General features: G+C 36.9%; 4 protein-coding genes across 7 annotated transcripts; all 4 read right to left on the reverse strand.

Annotated features, from left to right (window-relative positions):
* Nucleotides 1-1,543: 1,543 nt before the first annotated feature.
* On the reverse strand, nucleotides 1,544-4,450 carry LOC125210801 (28 kDa heat- and acid-stable phosphoprotein-like). The gene is made up of 8 exons (XM_048110395.1): nucleotides 4,185-4,450; nucleotides 3,618-3,655; nucleotides 2,941-3,012; nucleotides 2,729-2,812; nucleotides 2,553-2,587; nucleotides 2,190-2,275; nucleotides 1,846-1,911; nucleotides 1,544-1,771 (listed from the first exon to the last, which is right to left on the reverse strand). Exons 1-8 carry the CDS (start codon nucleotides 4,249-4,251, stop codon nucleotides 1,737-1,739), a joined length of 483 nt encoding a protein of 160 aa, XP_047966352.1. The 5' UTR covers nucleotides 4,252-4,450; the 3' UTR covers nucleotides 1,544-1,736.
* Nucleotides 4,451-4,940: 490 nt separating this feature from the next.
* On the reverse strand, nucleotides 4,941-10,530 carry LOC125216524. The gene is made up of 9 exons (XM_048118265.1): nucleotides 10,329-10,530; nucleotides 9,250-9,781; nucleotides 8,773-8,976; nucleotides 8,149-8,640; nucleotides 6,702-6,812; nucleotides 6,262-6,450; nucleotides 5,765-5,992; nucleotides 5,285-5,405; nucleotides 4,941-5,197 (listed from the first exon to the last, which is right to left on the reverse strand). Exons 2-9 carry the CDS (start codon nucleotides 9,679-9,681, stop codon nucleotides 5,061-5,063), a joined length of 1,914 nt encoding a protein of 637 aa, XP_047974222.1. The 5' UTR covers nucleotides 9,682-9,781; nucleotides 10,329-10,530; the 3' UTR covers nucleotides 4,941-5,060.
* A 1,039-nt stretch (nucleotides 10,531-11,569) lies between these two features.
* LOC125213881 (transcription factor VOZ1) lies at nucleotides 11,570-15,087 on the reverse strand. 4 transcript variants are annotated; one of them, XR_007175034.1, is made up of 6 exons: nucleotides 14,975-15,087; nucleotides 14,383-14,634; nucleotides 13,753-13,893; nucleotides 12,537-13,065; nucleotides 11,793-12,436; nucleotides 11,570-11,706 (listed from the first exon to the last, which is right to left on the reverse strand). XR_007175034.1 is itself a non-coding variant. In XM_048114656.1 (5 exons), the coding sequence occupies exons 2-5, from the start codon at nucleotides 14,611-14,613 to the stop codon at nucleotides 11,880-11,882; spliced, it is 1,458 nt and encodes a 485-aa protein (XP_047970613.1). In that variant the 5' UTR covers nucleotides 14,614-14,634; nucleotides 14,975-15,087; the 3' UTR covers nucleotides 11,570-11,879. The 4 variants fall into 4 exon arrangements, 2 of the variants coding, with proteins under 2 accessions (XP_047970613.1, XP_047970614.1); XR_007175033.1 differs by having other exon boundaries at nucleotides 11,570-11,723; XM_048114656.1 differs by having other exon boundaries at nucleotides 11,570-12,436.
* An 853-nt stretch (nucleotides 15,088-15,940) lies between these two features.
* LOC125212719 (OPA3-like protein) lies at nucleotides 15,941-19,532 on the reverse strand. The gene is made up of 4 exons (XM_048112955.1): nucleotides 19,065-19,532; nucleotides 17,979-18,113; nucleotides 16,852-16,938; nucleotides 15,941-16,517 (listed from the first exon to the last, which is right to left on the reverse strand). Exons 1-4 carry the CDS (start codon nucleotides 19,188-19,190, stop codon nucleotides 16,362-16,364), a joined length of 504 nt encoding a protein of 167 aa, XP_047968912.1. The 5' UTR covers nucleotides 19,191-19,532; the 3' UTR covers nucleotides 15,941-16,361.
* Nucleotides 19,533-20,754: the final 1,222 nt, after the last annotated feature.

The raw sequence follows: 20,754 nt of genomic DNA on the forward strand, positions 1-20,754 counted from the left end.
TATCTCATTTATGGATCCTACAATCCACTATACAATTTCAACTACTTTTTCTTTTTCTCTCTTAATTTACCAATTATACATTAAAACACGTGTCGATCTCAAACAACCTATTTCTATGGGACATAGGGAGTATATTTAAGTTGTGTCATGTTGCCAACGAGTGTACAACACATGTCACGTGATTGTTTGAGATGACCACATGTGCAATGTGCATGGTGGAATCTATGAGTTTTGTCAATTTTTTAAAGCTACCACCCCCTTCGTCTTTGAAAGAAATTTGTATGGATATCTTGCATGTCTCAATTGGAACTACGTAGAGAAAGTTATGCTCGTTTTTTTTAAACAGGTAAAAGCAGGACAAACTCAGTATCCGAATTCCGCCGGGTTCTTTCTGTCAACCCAATAGTTCATTGAGTTGGTAATACCAGGCCAGAACAAACTCAGTGGACAGGGAGTTCATTCTGCCTACCCAGCAATCTGCTAATTATGTATAGCTTTTTTTATTGAAAAAGGAAATGACTCAGTTACAATGGAACAATTCAAAAAGAAATACTCCTACAATTTAGCTACAAAGGGACGGATGAATATGTAACAAAATTTCTTCACACAATAGGAAAGGCCGAGTGTTGGATTAAGTCATAAAACAATCAATTTGTGGAACTCGGTTTCATTTGGTTGGATATGGAGGATCTTCTTAATTCATGTGCAATTTGTTAAACATCTAAACTCCCCCATCATGATTGAGGGATGTACCCTAAATTGTGAACAACCGTTAGCTACAATTTCCTTAAAAAAATAAAAGATAATTTTTGTACTTTAACTAAGTACTATAAATAATAAAAATTGATAGAGAGTGGGATGTCTGTTTGGACAGTGGAGTAGAGTTATGGGTTGCGATGTGGATAATTTAAGGTGAGACAAATGGTTTCGATTTTCCCAATGTGGGTAGTTCATGAATGGGACAAGTTTGAAAGCTCTTTCTGATAGACTTTTGGTTATATGACTTGTGATTTCGGATTTGATTAAAGGAAATCCCCCTCACCCTACCTACATTTTACCCTGACACCCACCTCATCAAAATCTAACCACTTTTTCTATTGTACAAGACCGACAATCTACATTTAAAATAATCTTTGAATTTTTTATTTTAAAACACAAAATAATCAAATTATCATATTCCCTCGTAGATACTTGTATTTCAGAACTTTGCTACGCTGTAACATACATTCTTCTGGCTTAAGCGGCCCAATATATTAGCCCAAATCAATCTATCATACGGTTAAAGCCCAGATTTTAATTTGTTGCATTTATCCATTTTTGTCAAAATACAAAATAAGCACTCATTAGAAATGTAGGTAAATTTTTAAAAATTATTTATTTTAGGTTAAAATAACACTCACTAGAAATGAATATTCATCAAAACGAAAATTAATAACATTGAAGATGTACATAAAACTGTACAAAAGAATTTCACAAGTAATAGTGGGACAGAGAGTAGTAATTTAGAATCATAAGCAAATGAAATAAATTGAACACTAGAGAATATTAGTAATAAAGTGTAGCACCAGATTTAGTGTATTTCCAGATTATGTAAGTGAATGTCTATTGTGGATCAAAGTTGATAGAAATAAAACAGTAGAATACATAGTGTTCGAATCAAAGTTGAAAACTGTATCATAATACCATAGTAGTAGCTTAGAATCAGTATCATTTACTGAAGCTGCAGCATGTCAAAACTATTTGCGACCTTCCACCTTCTTTTGATCTTTGGCTGCAGAAACAAACCATTATCAGCTACAGGTAAAACTGGGACGAAAGCAAACAGAAATAGAAATAACAAGTTACCAGCTTTCTCCTCTTCGCGTTTCTTAGCAGCATCTGCTCTTTGCTGTCGAATAAGAGCCAAACGTTCTGTATGTTTGGGAAAGAACAAGATATTAGCATGAGAAGAAACTGACAATCAACAACACCAAATTCATTGAGTCGAGATCAACCAAGCTTGACAGGCTCACAGGCTTCAAGATATTCATAATTTGTAAATTATAATTTTTTGACTATTTATACATAACAAATGTGAATTATGTAATGGAGAGCTCAAACTTGCCACTACTTGGCCAGATTGCACTCCTATGAGAAGGTGTAAGAGCATGCAATGAATGAAACATATTCTTAAAAGAATTTAACATTACCTAAATCCTTCTTTGCTTGATCAGTCTTCCCTTGCTCTTGCAGCTTCATATATCTTTCATGAGCTTTCTGTTTCTCAATCTCCTCTCTAAAGCAATAGACAAGGAATGAAACTTCATTGATGTAAAGAGAAGAGCAATGTTGAGTACTTCAGTAAGCACTGAATTAGTAGTTTCTAAATACTGAACCATCAGAATATTAACCCATTAATGTATAGTAGTGTAGAGTAGCTTAGAGCAGCCCTCAAGCAACATAACTTCTAATTGTATGAATACTTGTGAATACAAGTCAATAATGAGGATGAAATGACTAGAGAAAGATTTCTGAAGTCCTCAGTTTTAAGAAAGAAAATTCAAGAAAGTAACCTTTCACGTCTTGAAAGCTCCGTTGTTTTATCAAACTGCACAAGAGCAGAGAAAAACCAATTTAGTGGTTGATGAGGAAGTGATAATATCATAATACCCGGAGAGGAAAAAATATAAAAAATACATAGATTTCATGAGTTCATCCAAGAAAAATGGCTTTCCAATGTATAACTTACATCTGCATCACGTGCTTTCAAGTTCTTTGGCTTCACCAGGTTGGGATTTTCAATTTGAATGACGCCCTCAGCACCTTTCACTTTCTGTTAGCAGCATTTAGCAGAGATGAGGTGAGCATGTTTACTTGTCTACTCATTTATTGAAATTAATATGGCTACGAAAATGAATGGCTTTTCACTTTGCAGGAAAAGAGGGGCACAATTATACTCACTTCAGGTTCACCCTCAGATTCCTCTTCTGACTCTACATCAGATGTCTCATCTTCTACAACATCCTCTACTTCCTGTAGCAAAAAAACACTTATCCCAGAATGAGAAAAGATTGAAGCTCTTACTATAATGGCAAGCGTATAAGAAAGTAGGAACAGACTCCAAGTTACAACATAGTGGCCACCAATTAGTTCAAAATATATTAACAAAGAAATAATGGATATAATACATGAATAGAAAACCTGATATTACATAAACAGAAAAATTGGTATTACCTAGGCAGCTAGGCTAGTGTACATGAACATAAAAATCTAAAAGCATATTGGCTAACTCATAAGGATCCATGACCCAATTCACAACTATGCAACAACTATCTGTTTTCAAAAAAAAATCAAATAATAAAACCAATTAGATCCACCTTATCAGCTTCATTACAACATTATGCACATATATTAATCGGAAACTCTACGAATGTGCTGACTAACACTAACTAGATGCAACTCAGTGAACAGATAGCTAATATAATAACCATTATGTTCTCTTTAGCCATGCTTTCTCATTGCAAATAAATTTCATAATGTGATAATACAACTCCAAATCTGCAACAATGCACATTTATAGGAGTGAAGTTCATCAGCGTGATACTAACGAACTTGTGGGAAAACAATAGATATAGTACCTTTCTGAAAGTGCGGGGACGAGCAGAACTACCAGCAACTGTGTAATTGAAAAGAATGAGAATTAAAAAATGGTGAAATTTTTGCAGATGAGCAGTACATGGAAAAACAGCAATTCTGTAACAGGAAAAAAACATGAAGACACATTGGATCGTCCCCCAGGTATTCCTGAGGCCAACGGTCTCAAGTTTAATAACGCCTCTAAGAGGTAAAAACAACCAGCTCATCAACTACGTTGAAATCAAGGATTTCGGTTGAAAAGACGTCTTATTTGTTCTGCTAAACGGTGTCTTCAAATTAAATATTCCAATCTAAATATCTGAAGACTTCAAATTTTATTGGATCAAACAAACGAAAATGTTCCTTCCGGGGAAAATAAACGTCACACACAAAATAGCAGCATCACATCAAAGCAACTAAAAAGTCCAGGAACAGGAAATTAATTGGTAATTCACATACAAAATAGCCAAAGAAACATGGATCATAATGAAGTTTTTTTCCTGCACGTATACACACAACACCTCCCCAGTCAAAATCAAATATCATATGCATCGCAGTAGAAAGCTTACTCATCTCCTCGGGGGTGGAAAATTGGCGACGGCCAGTCGGCTTGCCCTTAAACTTTCCTCTACCCATGTCGCTCGCTCTCTCTCTCTGTGTGTTCTGTGCTTATAACTTTTTAAAGGAATAATGAGCGACTATTGAGACGAAGATAGAGAAGCAGATTCGATAAACCTATTGAATCGGATTCTGGGAGCTTTTTTGCAAAACCCTAGATAAGGAAAGTGAGTCTGAATTGGGGGCGCGTGAGACTACTTTTTGAGGGGAACCTTTGTTGTAATGAATCTAGTATCAGAAATTTATTTTTATTCTCCACATTTAAAATACACGTGTTCACTTGATTATAACAGAACAGAATTAATTCACGTGTTAGTGACACTTAAATTAATAAAAGTGTAATTTATACTAGAAGATTTTAGTCTAAATGACTTTTAGTGATCCCAATATAAATATAATCAATAATAAATGTGTCATAGTAATTGTTTCACCTTCCAAATCATGTTGCTTCATATAATTGCAAAATTAAGAGATCTATTAATAAAAGAATAAAATAGCATTCTTGTGAATATGAATATCTCTAAAATTCCCTTTCAATTTATGTATACAGATAGGTTATTCCTAATTTTTGGCGGAAGATTATTATGTAGCAAAGTATTCGGCAACGTAAATTTTTTATTTGTTTTATTTGGCAACGTAAATTTATTTGTGCCCTGACCAAAGAAAGGAAAACAAAACTATCAGGTATTTGTAATTTCATCGGGAACTAATAAAGAAACAATCTCGTTAATTTAATTTGAATACTAACAATCAATGGAAATAATGCAAAATCTACAAAAACATATTCTACAAAATCTGAGAATGGTTCAATATCACACTAAGGAAGTTCAACCTTCAACACTTGTAGAGCTGATATCAACAGCCCTAACTAATGCAAAATAGGATTTAGGATTTAATGATATCAATAGCTCCAACACGACCATGCCATTCGGATTGCGAATCTTGAGACCAGGTTCTAACAATCCTGCAACAAAGTTACACAAACTTAATCAAACCACATGGTTACCAATATGGAAGAAGTAGTATGTGAGAATTGGGATATGGTTTATACCAGGAGATAGTTTTTTCCCACCATGCAGCTCTTTGGCCAATGGATTTGCAGCCCAATTATTAACAGCGACTCGATTAGCGGGTTGGAACCCTATGATTTTCCCATCCGTCGACACCATTACCTGATTCAAGTAGTTCATCAACGTTGGTAATTATGAATCACATGAAAAAAACTGCTCTATAAGGCTATTTTTTGATTTATTGACCTGAAAATGCATAGTAGCGATAAGGATTTAAAATCCATCACTCTCTTTTGAACTAATTTCAGGGTGACTTGTGTGGATTTTATATCCTTGGTATTTAGGAGCTTTCACATGCATTACTAATACATTCGATATCCAAATGCAACCTGAAGGACGTTACAGTACTCTTTCTGCCAACCTTTTTTTTTTTTACAATGTTCAGAAAAACTAAATCTTTTCAAAGTTTCTTATTCAACATGGAAACAAAGAACCAAAAAGAAAGTAATTAGAAAAAGTACCTGATAACTAGCGATGTCTTCTAGTCTTTTCATCTCTTCTTCACTAGCTTGTAATGGCATAGATGTGGGCGACATGTCCGACGTACTGAAATTTTTATAATCCCCTTCACTCATGAATTTAGGAAGTTCCCCGATACATGCACATGCACTAGATGGTGTGCTTATTTCTCCAGACCAACCAAAAGAATCCTTGATTCGTCTAATAATTGACACACAGCATGTTTCCAACTGAATGTAAAAAGCGAAGTCAGATAATCAAGAAAAAATGGTCAGAAAACCAAAAACTAAGTCCTAAAAAACCCAACTACAGCAACAACAACAATATACTTGACTATATAGAGATTGAAAATGATAATCAACTTTACACCTCAAAAACTGGAGACAGTGGTTTGTTATCATCAACACAAGAACATAAGGCAGTGAATGTAATTCAGATGAAGCAGATTCTGTATGCTTCTATGATAGAAAACATTTAAATAACCTCATTTCTAGCATACCTCAGAGGGTTCTAGAGAATGATCTGGAACATGAACAATGTCACATAATGGGGATTGAGAATTTTGCTGAATAAACCTCTTTCTGATAGGCAGCAGCTTAGGTAAACAAAGTTTTCCCAGAACACTGATGGTTACAAAAAATATCCCACTCACAAGGACAGTTGACAATGTCTTCAACATGAAACTACCCTGAAAACAAAATCAACACATATCGGTATAAATCAGCAAGCTATGGTAGATAGTGAACAACACCTCAGTGCAAGCTATGCATACAGCACAAAATCAACACATATCGGTATAAATCAGCAAGCTATGCATCCGTGTAAGTGCATACAGCACCTCAGTGCAAGTGTTGTGCCCTAAACATATTTTTAGATGGAGAACATATATCTAGGTGTTCTGTCTGATAATTGAAGGAACTCGAAAAAACAATGAGGAACCTTATTGATATCCAGTTTGGATGGTTTTGCAACTGTATAACATGGGAGCGTCTTTTCTGGCAGAGTGAAAGTATCCTCATAGAACATATCTAGAATGTCAACCAAGCTAACCTGCAAACCATTGGAATCATATCGTATGAGTCAAGACAACAGTCGCTCCAAAATTAACTCAAAACAGCATCGGGTAAAAAGAACAAAATAGTTCAACTACTCCCAAGTCCTATCTTGTAATCAGTAGCCTAGCAACACTTCAATGTCATTCATAGTAAATAAAATGAGGGTAAATATTCAAGTTTGTCCCATCATTCTAACGAAAATGTCACAACCTTAGGGTAATTGCATAGGGTACATAACATTTCAATTTTCAGTTAATCTTCTTTGATCCCACAAATATTTCAGGCCACCAAGTTTTAATGCGTCACCCCAGCCCAGATGTACATTGTGGCAAATGTACGTAGCTTTCTCAACTTAAATGGAATTTTACATCAATTAAAAAATACGGGTGACGTGTAAAACAATTAGAAAAGTAATCCTAACCCCAAGTTTTCCCAACAACGCTAGAAACAAAGCCTCCGCCAAAGCTGTTCTTGTGCGGCTGGAAGAAGATGTGGCACAGTAAAACTGCCCAAGCAATGGTCAGGAAGATTAAGGACAAGAATATTGCAGGTTTAAGATTTAAGGGTAGGGTTTTGTTTCTATGAGGCCACCACTGAAGAAGGAGAAGATGCTCAGAACAAAAGAATAGCCAATTTCACGATCCACTGCATGTTTGTGTGTGTTGACATAGGGACAGCAAATCTAGTGGCCGGTGTGCGGATGGTGGTAGGCACGGTCTAGGGTTTCGGACGGGAAGAAAACGCCATGCGGATTGAGAAAGCCTCGTGGATTGCATAGAAATGTCAAATGGCCAGAGATTTTTCAGGACAAAATTATCCGAAAATTGGAATGTTGGGTACCTTTATATTTACCCAAGGTTATGCAATTTTGGTTAAAACAACAAAATAAAATTGATATTTTCCCTAAAAGAAATACATTGACAAAGGAAAATGTGAAAATATTTCCACACACCAGATATGACCAAAGTGCATTCAGAAGATTGTATAAAAAGCAGATTGAGTTGGAACATACAAACCAAAGAAATCCATACTGACAAAGAAAACTTAGTGACATACAACAAACAAAAAAGAGCAACTTAAATGATTCTAAACAAAGTTGCAATTATTTTCATAATGCACACAATAAAGATTTCATTAAATTAGTAAGACAAGCTAGACCGCAGATTCATCCTTTTGTTTATGCGTTTATCAATAAATGCACGCAATATCCATAAACACACATTAGATTTTGAAAAACTACTATCAGCATCAGCATCAGCATCATATACAATAGATATGAAAGCAATCACATACATAGATATGCGACGGAACATGGGAAAGAAACTAATTACCATTTGTGCATGAGTGACAACAACTCCCAATCTATTTTCCCCCAACGTCTTCCACCCTTCAAATTTCACATTGTCACGTCCATGGGAATCAATTTCAAACATGTACGATGGCACACACTCACTGATCCAAGCACAAAATTCAGGACCACCAATTTTTTCCAGTTCCGAGAATGCAGGCGATGTCAACCAACTTTTCTTTAATTGCGAGCCCTTAAGGTTATATTTCCCTCTTTCAGAGATGAACTTCTTGTGCAGTGTCTTGGCATTAGCAAGTACCTCATTTTCAACCAAGTTATACAGAGTAACAGCAGAATTCTTTGATGTAATATGTTGACGCTTCTCTAACCAACTTGATGATCTCTTGGATGCTCTATTAGCAACATTAGAGAGAAAATGTTTTCCAGTGTTTTCAAGGGCAGCAGCACAGACAACCTCTCCAATTTCAGAAATTACATGTTCATCTGATGAGCTGAGGGCTAACAACACAGGTACCTGCCCATAGGAAAGGGAATAAAATAACTCGTCACCTGCAGAACAGAAACATTAAATATTGATATTACAACCAGGAAACAAGAACCCTCAATGCATCATGCCACAAAAGAGAACTTTTATACATAAATGTACCTCTCTTGGATTTTCAAGATCAGCCATATTTCTTTCAGTTCCAGGTTCAAAAAGTGCCAGCTCAAGACTCCAAAGCTGCTCCAAAACTGCTTGTCTAAATGTCATCGACAGTATATTCTTTGGTGTGATGCCTTGAAACATATCTTTTGCCATCGACTTCCTGAGCTTTATAGCCTGTTCTTTAACTTTGAATGTCGGCAAAAACTGAAAAAGTGAGAAAAAATTTAATCCACAATTCACGGAATTAAAAAGACCACGGCGAGGAGGAACATAATATACTTTAGCTAATGATATTTGTACAAGTAAGAAATATATGGATCAAATTAACATATACTACTTTCGATTGAGGACATAATAGAATATGGAAGGCAAGCAAAAATATAATGCGTTGAAATTTGAAATTCAATACCTAAATTACAAATGTAATTCATATAAAAACAGAATACATAGACACATAACTGAAACCAAGGCACTCACCAATCGAGTAGAAACGGTGCTGCGTTCGTCGACTGGGCCAGGATATATGGTCTCAACAACCATGGCGGCCATGCCGGCAGATATATGTTCATCGGCGGTGCTTCCACCATCAGCAGCAGCGGCAGTAATTGCTTGCCTAGAGTCGACGGCGCCAACGAGGGTCAGCCGTGCCAAGTCATTTTCGTAAGTCCTGACAACTGGAAGAAGTTTATCAGAGTCGCCGAAACCGGCTATTGCATTGAGAAAGGCCTCCTCGGAAGTGAAGGGGGGCGACGGTTGGTTGTTGGAGGAAGAAGCGGCGGAGAGGACAGAGTTAATAAATTTAGGAGGACAAAAGAGTAGTTTGGGAGGTGGCTTTTCAGATGGCCTATAGGGAAAAGAGAAGGTAGGGGAAAGAGGGATGAGGAGAGAGATGGCAGGAGCAAACGCCATGGAAATGGTAGACAGGGTTTATGCTACGAGGTTCAACGATGAGCCTTGAATATGAAAGCTGTAGTGTAAAATCGCGTGCCCGGATCAGCGATTTACCGATCTGTCAATGAAATCATGAAAATGTAGTATTTAATCTGTAAAATCATTCGAATTAGTCCGTTCAATCTGGAAAATATGAGCACGCACTATTACTGGTAGAAGATTAGAATTTGTATACACTAAACATGACATTGTCAATTTATACAGTTTACTAGGAAGAAAATAAAAAAACTAAGAAGCAAAATCTACTATACTTTCTGTTGGGACTCTCCCCTTCAGCTCCAATCTACTCATTTAACAATATTATTTCCCAAAACTCCTATTGTCCAGCTACTTAGCAACAAAAACTCTATCTGAAATATAGGGGAAAGAGAGGTAACTTATGTCTTCAGTGGTCGAGATGATGATAAACTTAGTTTTCAGCAAACCTATGTTCTGTCCATCTATTCCAAAAGCAAGATTACTCTCATTAATTTACAAAATGATGGAAGGGCTAATTAATAGCAACCAATCAAGTTTCCTAATTATCAATTATCTGATGTTTTGTTCAATTCCTTATCTTATTAGGTATATGAGGCGAAATAGCTACAGAAATGAGGAATTCTTACCTTGAGTTTTAGGTTGAAAATTGTTTAACCTCAAACTTTGAAATCCCAAAAGTAGAGAGAGAGAGAAATAAATAGAAGAAATAATTGATGTATGGGCGAGGGGAGGCGGCACGGTGGCGGTTGTGCGGCTGAAACGACTGTAGAGGGTGCGGAGGATAGTGGAGCGGCGGTGAATGTCGAGCAACCCTCTCCTTTTTCTTTCTCTGTGTACCGTTATTTAAGAGTTTTGGAGGCTATTTTGAGGAATAGATTTTTATCCTTGTTTTTAGTACTATGCTTGTTTGATTATATGTAATCTATATATTAAAAGTAAATTTTAAAATTTACACATATCCAAAAATAAGGAATTCGATAACCAACATCCAAGGAATAAACTTTGGCTTGATTTTGGTAATATTGCTAAATCAAATTTTTAATTTTTTACATACTGGATGTAATAGGCCCACTACCATCATATTTTATGTTTGTGAGGGATGGTGTAGGATAAGTAGTAGGGTGACCCCCGTGTAACCATACAGTGCAACATTTAGTCAAATAATATTTATTCAAATATATTTAATTATCTTTTATAACATGGATAAATTTCTGAGGTACTCACAACATCAGCAATACTTAACTCTAGTTGGGCAAACAAATTATTTGTTCTTTGAGTGAAGCCCCTTAATATGCGTCTTCCCGTCATTGGCATTCTTGGAATTAAAAAAAAGCCCTCTAATGACAGAATTTAATTCTTGTATGCACTTTTTTTTAGAGAAAAGCCTCCATATGCTTCTCCTCCCCCAAATTGATATAAACCCTAGTCCTCTTTGCGCTGTCATGCCGAGTTGTGACTTTTTGCGATTCATGTCACACCTCTTGATTGACTTCGATCCGATCTGGTTTAACCTTAGCGCTAGCATCGCTACATCACACCAGCAAACCCCGTCTCCCGTTGATCCTTCGCCGTCTTCATACAAACCTGAGCAATTTCAGCTCGTTGCCACGCTGCCTAAGCGTTCAAGAGCAGGAAGAGTGGTGCCAACTCACGAATTGAAAAAATCGACTCCGCCAATACTGAGAAAGGGAAGGAGAAGGAAGAGCGGCAAATACAAGAGTTTGATCGAATTCAAGATTGGTGACAATTCTACGTGTATTGCAAAGAGTGTCACTGGTGTAAAGAGGAAGAAATCATATCATTTTAATTTTCTAACAATTATATTTACATAAAATATGTAAAGATTTATAGAAGTGAAGAAAAGGCATTGCAGAAGTGAAAAGAGGTTAAATAATTACAAATTGTCAGGCTTGAACAAATTCTCCTTACAAAGTTGCACAAGAAGTGCAATTAGTATCCACCATAACCAACCCACTCATTTGTCGCCCAATATGTTATCAGTACCTATTACAACCAACTCCCTATCAACAAAAACGTAACAATTTAGCAGGAAAAAAGAAGAGAAAAAAGAAAACAACTTCACCACTTGCCTGGAGGCGAGGCCGAGTGAAATCAAAGAGCAATTATATATACTTGGATAGAGAGCCTCTTTTCGTTCCCACTTCCCACAACCATCATCATGTTATGTAGTACCCATTGATATCTTCCACAAGATAATCGTATGGTGCGCCTCTTGTATATTCAAGCCCTTCACCTGGATTTGCTTCCATTGCGTTCGAACCAGAGTAAATTCTCCCACTTCCCTCCTTCAAATTGCTCTTTCCCCTTCCTTTGACGACTCGCTGCTTCTCATTTGGGAACTCAGCACTCAGCCTGCCCATCTGCTTTTGCAGATCAGCAACAGAATCATTGCCTAACTTCCCTTTAGGACTCTTCTTGCCATCAACACGCTTTACTTCAAGTCTGTATAATGCACACACGTCATACTTGTTGATCTCGTATTCATAAAGGTGCCACTCAAAATTCTCCATCGGCTGAGGATCCATGTAGTAGGATCTCTTCAACCCTCCAAATTCATTCATCACTTGTTTTCGGGACTCATGCCAACCCCTCCCATTATAATCTGGAAGTGATCGCTGCTTCCTGTTACCACTCTCAAAGGCTCTGCGCGGTTTATCAAAAAACAGCCACTCCCTGATTGTTTCGCCATCCAGAACAGTGAGATCAAAGAGCTCTGCCCAACAGCACAATTAAACCAGTAATAAGCATAACATGAAAAGGATATACGATCAGGATTCAGGAGGCACATAAGAGAAAGAAAACAACCCACTTACCAGGTGCATTCCAAGGTGATTTTGTTGTAGCAGCACCCTCACACTCAGGAATGCCAACATCTTTTCCTTGCGCCTTTGCACCAAGTGCAGCAAAAAGTAAATTATCCTTTAAGCCAATGCCTCTCGGTCGAACAACAGGGGGCCTACCAAAATAGCCTTCACTAGGTGCAAGCCCAGCATGATAGATACTGCAATAGTCATCAGACTTTTGACACCATTCCAACCCCAATGCTGGTCTAGTGCAGTCCCAAAGGGCACATTTTGGCCCCAAGAAAGCAGATGGTGGGGGGCTGATATTTGGTTGATACCCAGAAATCTGAGGCAAAACATCCTCACCGATGAACCCCGTGCCATCATAGCCTATAAAATACGGCTGTTCAAAATCTTGATGGAAATCATATGAATGATAATCTAGCTGTGAAGGCACATTCAAGTTGTTCATTTCCATGTTAACTCCCATGGCAGCATTTTTGCATTGCTCCACCAACTGGAAGCCTTGTTCTTGAAGACCCTTGGTAATATTAAAATTCTGCAAGAAAAGGACGAGCAAAATGGATGAGAGGGACAGCCAGATCATAGTAGGGGAAAGTTGAAAAAAATCATAGCATCCCAGGCACTGGTGGCGTCCTACTCCTAGGTGTGTATTCACTCAAAATTACAGAAAAAATTAGAGCCCGAATATTATGTTGCTTCATTTAAAAGGGAAAAACACATACTTGTTGAACAGCAGAGACATAGTCACACATATAATAGTCAAAGCATCATATGCTCAACAGATTTTCATCAGAAAAAACATTACAGATAGAGAGACCACATAAAATTTGCAATTTGATTTGTTTCCGGACCCTTTTCAGACTGAAATCCACATACTGAGGCAGCAAGGAAGATTTAGGAATAGACAGACATCATTTGTGAATAATACTGAGTAAATTTTTACATATTCTCATTGAAGAGATAGTAGGAAAAGGACTAGCTTTTAGTTTTAAAATAATCCAAGAGCAACACTATTTGGTTTAGTAACTGTTTTTATCATTCAGGGCATACACAAAACAAACTTTTTAATTTATATCATGGAGCAAGTGTGAAAAATGGCTGGCAGCCTATCTAAAGTTCCGGATTAGAAAATAGGTAGATATACATACTATATTTCAAAACTATCATGATAACCATTATTAGAAGACATCTATGAACAAAAAAATAATAGACATTTACTAACTTCTTGAGAAGTATATCCATTAACAGCCTTCTGTGCATCAGGGTCTGGTTTTGGTGCAGCTAACGCACTAGTTGCGTCATCTTCCTCCTCACAAAGCTGCAGCAGCCGACAAATATCCGATGAAAAACCAAGGCTCCCTCCCTGTACAGTGATCATCCATCAATTGACTCAATTCAATCAAACCCAAAGTCTCAATAGTTGTAGGGGTGATCAATGCACGTCTTTGATCATTTGCACGATAAACTAAAACCAAGACAAAAATAGTTCTGCAAATACACCGTATTTGGAAGATGAAAGGCACAAGAAAGAGTCTACTCAATACCTCCTAACTCAAACCACCATACGCTGATCAGCAGGCTGGAAGTCTAAGTGAAAATAATTACATGATGACCAAAATGCACACATAAAAGCAGAAAACTGGAGAATCAGTCAATCAACAAAGGGATAATGCCATGTGCCATCCCAAGAACGAGAAAGAAATAAACGCATAACTCATTGTCCTCAAGCTGGCATCATCCTGACTCAACGGTTAAAATCCAGGTTATACATCACAGAAATCAAGAAGAGACGACCTTATGAAATGTCGATGCAGATATAAGCATAAATCTAGGCCCCCTTGCCAGGGAATACCTGCTGCAGAGAAGAAGCTGGGGACGGCTGGTTAAGCTCAGACTTCCACTCACGAAGCATCTGGTGAACTTGCTCTTCAAGCACAGCCACATCAATCGACCGGCTCTCCTTCCTAGCTGATTGGAGATCACTAAAGACCCCCTGTAGATCATCCACGCGATTCTTCGCCCTGTCCTTGAAGAGCTGGTGTGATGTGGACTTGCATGCCGCGCTCTTCGAACCCTTCCCCATCAAATTAATACCAGAGAATTTCTGCAGCAGCCACTAACGGATCAGAGCAACAACTATAAAGAGTAAAGACCCATCCAAGTAAGTAAAAGCAAAAAATCCCCAAACCCTCTCAGCAAACCAAATCAAAAAAATCCCCAACATATTTCCAAAGGAAAAGGAAAGAACACGCAAAGTGATGAACGATTTAAAGCTAAATCTACAAATTAATTTCAAATTCTAACAAGTAACAACGAACAATTCACAAGCAAACCAGACAATTCTACCTAAACAACAGAGACATACCAAATTACAAATCAGATCACAAAAATTAGGATATGAAGCACTTGCCTTGCCTATGTGCGATGAAAGAGAGAGAATTTACCGGTTGGAAGTGGCGAGATAGAGAAGAGTGGGCACTGTCGTGACGACTGTGTCAAAGGTGGGTAAAAGAAGAGGGTGTTTTTATTTTCCTCTTTTTATCACCAATTTTCTATTTTATATATTGGGGTACAGAGAATTGATGCTCTGCGCAATTGGTGAAAGCAATGCAACCTTCCGAATTTACCCCTTCATATATCTTTCTATCTGCCCTTCGCTTTTTTTTTATCAATCAAAAAGAATTTATCCCTTTAGGAAAAGATGCATATTTAATTAGTTGTTTGTGTGTCATTAACTTGATAAAGGTATTTCTCTATAATAGATAAAATTATACCTATATCTAACTAGATAAATCTGTGGTTGGATTTTCACACGAATCAAAACTATTTTAATTTGACTTGTTTAACAAGTGGACCGACCTTTTTATTTCAACTAACGTCATTGGACCATGCATACTTTGCATCCTTTTATTTCTAATAATTTATTGTTAAAGTGTTAACTATGAAATTTAGTAGTCTTCATGTGGTTTTAGAAATTAGTAGTAACATTTCACTATTTACAGAAACACGATGCATAAAAATGTATTAAAATTTTTAAAACAAACTGTAAAACCCAAATTTGAATATGACAAACAAACTCAAGACTTTTAAACAGAAAGCTACATAAAGCATGGTCCATTCATCTTTGATTAAAAAGAAAACAACTAGCCTACCTAGAAATTATTCAAATTAAGTAATTATAGAATACGAACATATTGATAACGTGTTTGCAGTTTTACAGCCACCACATTTATATTCTAAGTTAACTAGAAAGGGCAAAATTACAATTATTAAAGTTACATGTCTAAAAACATTTAATATATATAATTATGTAGCAGATTGCATTAAAGGAGAAAGTTAGAGCATCTCATCCACCAATAAAAGTTTGTAATATGTGTGATTGAGGGAAAAAGAGGGTAGAAAGAAACGCATAAAGCTTAAATCCCACCCACAAATATTCTCCTTCTCTTCACATACACCACCGAATTATCCATTAATCTTTCAAACAACAAGCACCTTCAAAATGTTTTTCTTTGCCTGTTTTAGACATCAAATATCACTAAACAATTGGCCAAAATGGAATTACATTCCACCACCATCATCATCATCACTATTTATCAAAAGAGAATTCTTCGAATATTTTTCATGATTCCATCAGCTAACTACCCATGCCAAAAACTCCTTGTGGCGCACCCAGCTTTTTAACTTTTCATCCAAAAATATGGCAAGAATTTGTCCTATCTTCTTATCTTTTACAGTGTTCTTGAAAAAATGGGTAAAAAGGGAATAGGTGAATCTGGGAGGCCACTGATATCACCCAGTATTAGATGAATTATTAGTGATTATAGCAGATCAAGCTACAGGTGTGGGCTTGGCTTCAGCTTGGGCCTGTCTTAAATTAAACACTCCGGCAAGGCCTCGTGCCTTGGCCATTTGTTCGATTTCTGCTAGTTTTTGCTTCAGAAGCTCTACCTCTTGCGCTAACTCTTCATCCCGTTGCCTCATTCCCTGGAAAGCATTCAGTTTTGAATAATGTGTCAACAGAACTAGTAGTGATGACTCTCATACAAAACATGTGTCGAAACAGAGCTTTTCACTATAGCTCGTTGTTCTGGTTTTAAAGTAACCTGTATGAATACGAAATTGTTTGGACAGCTCGCTTGTACGTTAAGCAATTCAGATGCTAGAAAATGTGGACAATAATAAGAAATGCTTGACTGCTTTGTCTTGTTAATTGAACATAAGGCATGGCAGGTTTCGTCAATCAAAAGAAACTCAACGCACACATATGAATGCAAACTCAACTAAGGTAAAAAGAAGCACAAAACCAAAGTATAATTACCTCCATTTCATGCCTGCGAACTTCCTCCTTTTTTGCTTCAGATCGAGCACTTCTCTGTACCTCGAAGATCAGAGCAGCCACTGCCACCTGATCATGTAATTTGGAACATTATCAGAAAAGGAGTAGTATGTATGTATTGCGTTTGAATTTTTACAGATGGATGGCTTAGCTACAAAGCTAGTCATGAGGTATAAAATGGAAATGCCTTTCAATTCCACAATTTATCAAATATTGAAACTATTACTCTGAAATTACAATGGGAAAGTAGAAGAAGAGTCGTCTGTAGTCTCTAGAGGTAGTTCTATGGCTCCTTGTCAGCATAACTCATTAACATTACGATTATTTTCAGATACTCTAAATCCACTCAAATAAGGCCGCCAACAATAATTTCATAGAAGAAGTTCAACCAGTAACACCTTTGAATGCAGTAACAGATTTCAAAGTTTCCAAAGCACAACACAATCTATTCATAATATAGAATGGAGAAAGACTTTTTTCTGGAAAAGCTCAGATAACAACCAGTAAGGGCAGGTACCGAACAGTAATGAATTAAAAACAATGGAGTGATAAACTATGTCCATGGGCATAAATTTTGGCCTATCTCTAACCTTCTTAGGTAATTCACAAATATCAGTTCAGAAAGTGCTGAGCCTGCACTATCTTTCTTCCTCATTTTTAGGATAAGTAGACCGTAGATGACCATGAAACCAGTTTTGAATGGCAGGCTGCAGTTACTTTTAAAATGACTAACAAATCTTGGATTACTGATTTGTTGTGAGTATTCTACAGGCATAATTATGGTTCTTGATGCCAATCAAAATCAGTAGAATATCAAAGATTATAAGCCTTTAAAAAGAAGATTAACTCAAAAACAATGGCAAAGGATGCTTTCAAACTAACTGGATTTGTTAGTTCTCATTGGAAACCAAAAATTTCATGATTTGGCCAAGTAAATAACTGCTGGAAATAAAATGAATTAGACACGATATCTGTGCAAAATTTGTATTCTTTTGACATTTTCCTGGGCTATTTTTAACAAGTTTGTATACATTAAAGAACTAAAATAATTCAAGAAAATTCAACACAGATAAGTAGCTGAACAAAATTTGAAGCTGGAAGAAAGATACCGAGAAGACAAAAAGTTCCCCCATGAGATCAACTGCAGCTTGAACAGCCTTCTCTTCATTCAAAGGTCGTATTTCCACATCTGTTGCATGACCATATATGCGCCTTTGCATGGTTGTTGTGATCCTGTGATTAGCCTGGTTCAAGCAATAAATGATATAAGCAAGTTCTAGTTCTAGATGTGGTGATGATCAAGCACATTGGGTGACACCTGAACTAATCATTGCTAGTTCACAAAGACATGTCAACTCCTAGAGAGCTTCAAGACTGTAATTCAGAACATACGATGCAGCACAAATTATTTATGTGGTGTACAAAATCAGATGAGAACACAAAGATGGAAATTTTAAAAGAAGGCAAAACCAAAAAAGAAAATGATGAGAGTGGGACAAACGTCATCATCCCACGAATTGCTGAGCAAATGTTTGAAATTAAAGCAACAAAAACCAAAACTTGTCTTATGCAATGACTACGGTGTCCAGCAGAATAATACCACAGACAAGCCTAGTGAAGTCTATTAGAGAAAATCCTACAGATTCATAGGGCTAAACCAAAGCTACAAGCCAATGGGAATATGAACATCCAAGAGCCACAGCTCTGCAGTCATATACTAAATAATTTCCTATTCCTCAATCATCAAGGTAGAAATAAAGCCAAACAAGATAGCTGACAGAATTTGGCATATGCAGAAACTAATTATAGAGGAACTACATAACTATCTTGAATTGTCCAGATATCAATTTGGTCTAATAACATGTTTGAACAAAAGACAAGCTAAACTATATGAATGACAAAATGAGGCCTCAATAAAATTTTCATAACACGTACTACTCCGATTGCAGCAAACCAGTTCCTCATTGCAATCACATTTTACTCATTTTTTTATTTTTACCTTCATCTAGGCACAAAATAAGCAGCACAAAATAAAAAATCTCCCAGCAATGAGCCGAAAATTACTAAATCAAGGGGTTTCAGGGCAAAACACTGATGCGTAAAAATCGAAACAAGGCAGAATTTAATCAATAGAGAGACAAAATTTCAAAATTAGACAAGCACGATTTCATTGTCGATCTCAAAATGTAGAATACCTGGGCTATGCTAACTATGGTATTTCTGAATTTGGGGTGAATCCCGGCCTGCTGCTTGAGTCTAGCGGCGATGGGTCTGCTGAGAGTTTTTAGGGCAAGCGTTCCGAGCTTCAATAGAGGGAGCATTACTAATGACCGCTATTCTTCGTTCGTTCTTAATTGTGGTTTGGAGTCTTATTCACCAAGAAAAGAAAGCTCCAACTTTGATTTTATGATTACATAAACTAAAACAATGGAGTAACAAAAACTGATGCTTGTGGAAGGATAAACGGAGAGGAAGGGTTGAGTGGTTCAGAGTTTCTTGTAAAGCAAGGCAAAAATGGAGATCAAAAGGTTGTCAAGTTTGAATGATGATGATTGAAGAACACTGAGTGTGATTGGCGATGATCTGAATCACCCGCGCCAAGTCAATTTCGCCCAACAAGTCCTGATTGTTGGTATATGAAACTCGCTTTCCCTTTCTTTTTTTTTTTTTTTTTCTAAATCGATTTTAACAAATGATCGAATTACCCTTCATTATTTATTTCAAGGTACAAATAACCGAACCGACCGATCGGTTAACCGAGTCCTCAATTGACCGAAAATGAAGAACTGGAACCGGAACTGAATTCGGGTTTGGTTCCGGTTAACTGATGTAACCGAATTAAAAAAAAAAAAAAAAAACATGTTGCTGGGATTCGATCCTTTGCCAATGGGTGAGAAAAACAGCCAGCCAACCACTTGCGCCAATTGCTCTTAACGTTTTATATGTTTGTAGTGGTGAACTGATAATTATACTGAAAATGCCAAAATCCAGAGTGAAGAGAAGGCGAAGGCGCGGATCCATGGCGGAGTGTCGCAGTAGCGGCCGGGGTGAAGAAAAGCAGCGCCGAAAATTATGGCTGCTGGCTGCGCGGTGTGGAGGAGGCTGTGCTGCTCCGTGAGAGTAGAATAGCGAAGGAAAAGAAGGGTTGCGTGATTAGTTTTGGGCGGTTCTAATCGGTTCTAACCGATCGGTTCTCGGTTAAACCGAGAACCTTAACCGAGAACCGATGGTCGCCTAGTATTTGGAATCGAAACCGAACCGATAACCGAAATTCTCGGAATGTCGGTTATCGGTTAACCGAGAACCGTTGTGATTCGGTTAGGTTAACCGATGACCGAATTCCCAGCCCTATATTTTAAGGAGGTAATATTCCCTCGATTCATATTATAACAACATTACTTTCATTTAATCAATTCCTTGGAAATATGAATTCTAAAAATAAGATTTCTAATTGATTGTTTTTTCGATCTAATTAAAAAAAGTCATATCGCTTTTTCAGACTTAATGCTAACAAATAAACATGTCCTTGTTAGTTCATACTATATCCCTGAGTCGAAAAAAAATGTATGATAAGTAGGAATTGTTAGCTAGATGCGTAATCCAATTAACCCGCCGCTCAAGTATGGTTGACCCGAATTTTGGTGGATTGGCTTTGTTCTAACGTTTTCTGTTCGGAATCCTTTTTAGATTATCTAACAATAATGGAGTCATTTTTTATGACAAAAATCAATACATTTATTATGTTTGTACTTAATTTTTCTTCATATTTTATTCTTCTTTTACTAATATGATTTGTAAATTAATCATAACATTGACTTTTAGAAGAAAAACTCTACATTCATGGAGAAACGTTAGTAGAATATGAATGAAGCTTATCCAATGAAA

This window comes from Salvia hispanica, chromosome 3 (assembly GCF_023119035.1).
Source record: "Salvia hispanica cultivar TCC Black 2014 chromosome 3, UniMelb_Shisp_WGS_1.0, whole genome shotgun sequence".
In the NCBI taxonomy this organism is placed as follows: Eukaryota; Viridiplantae; Streptophyta; class Magnoliopsida; order Lamiales; family Lamiaceae; genus Salvia; species Salvia hispanica.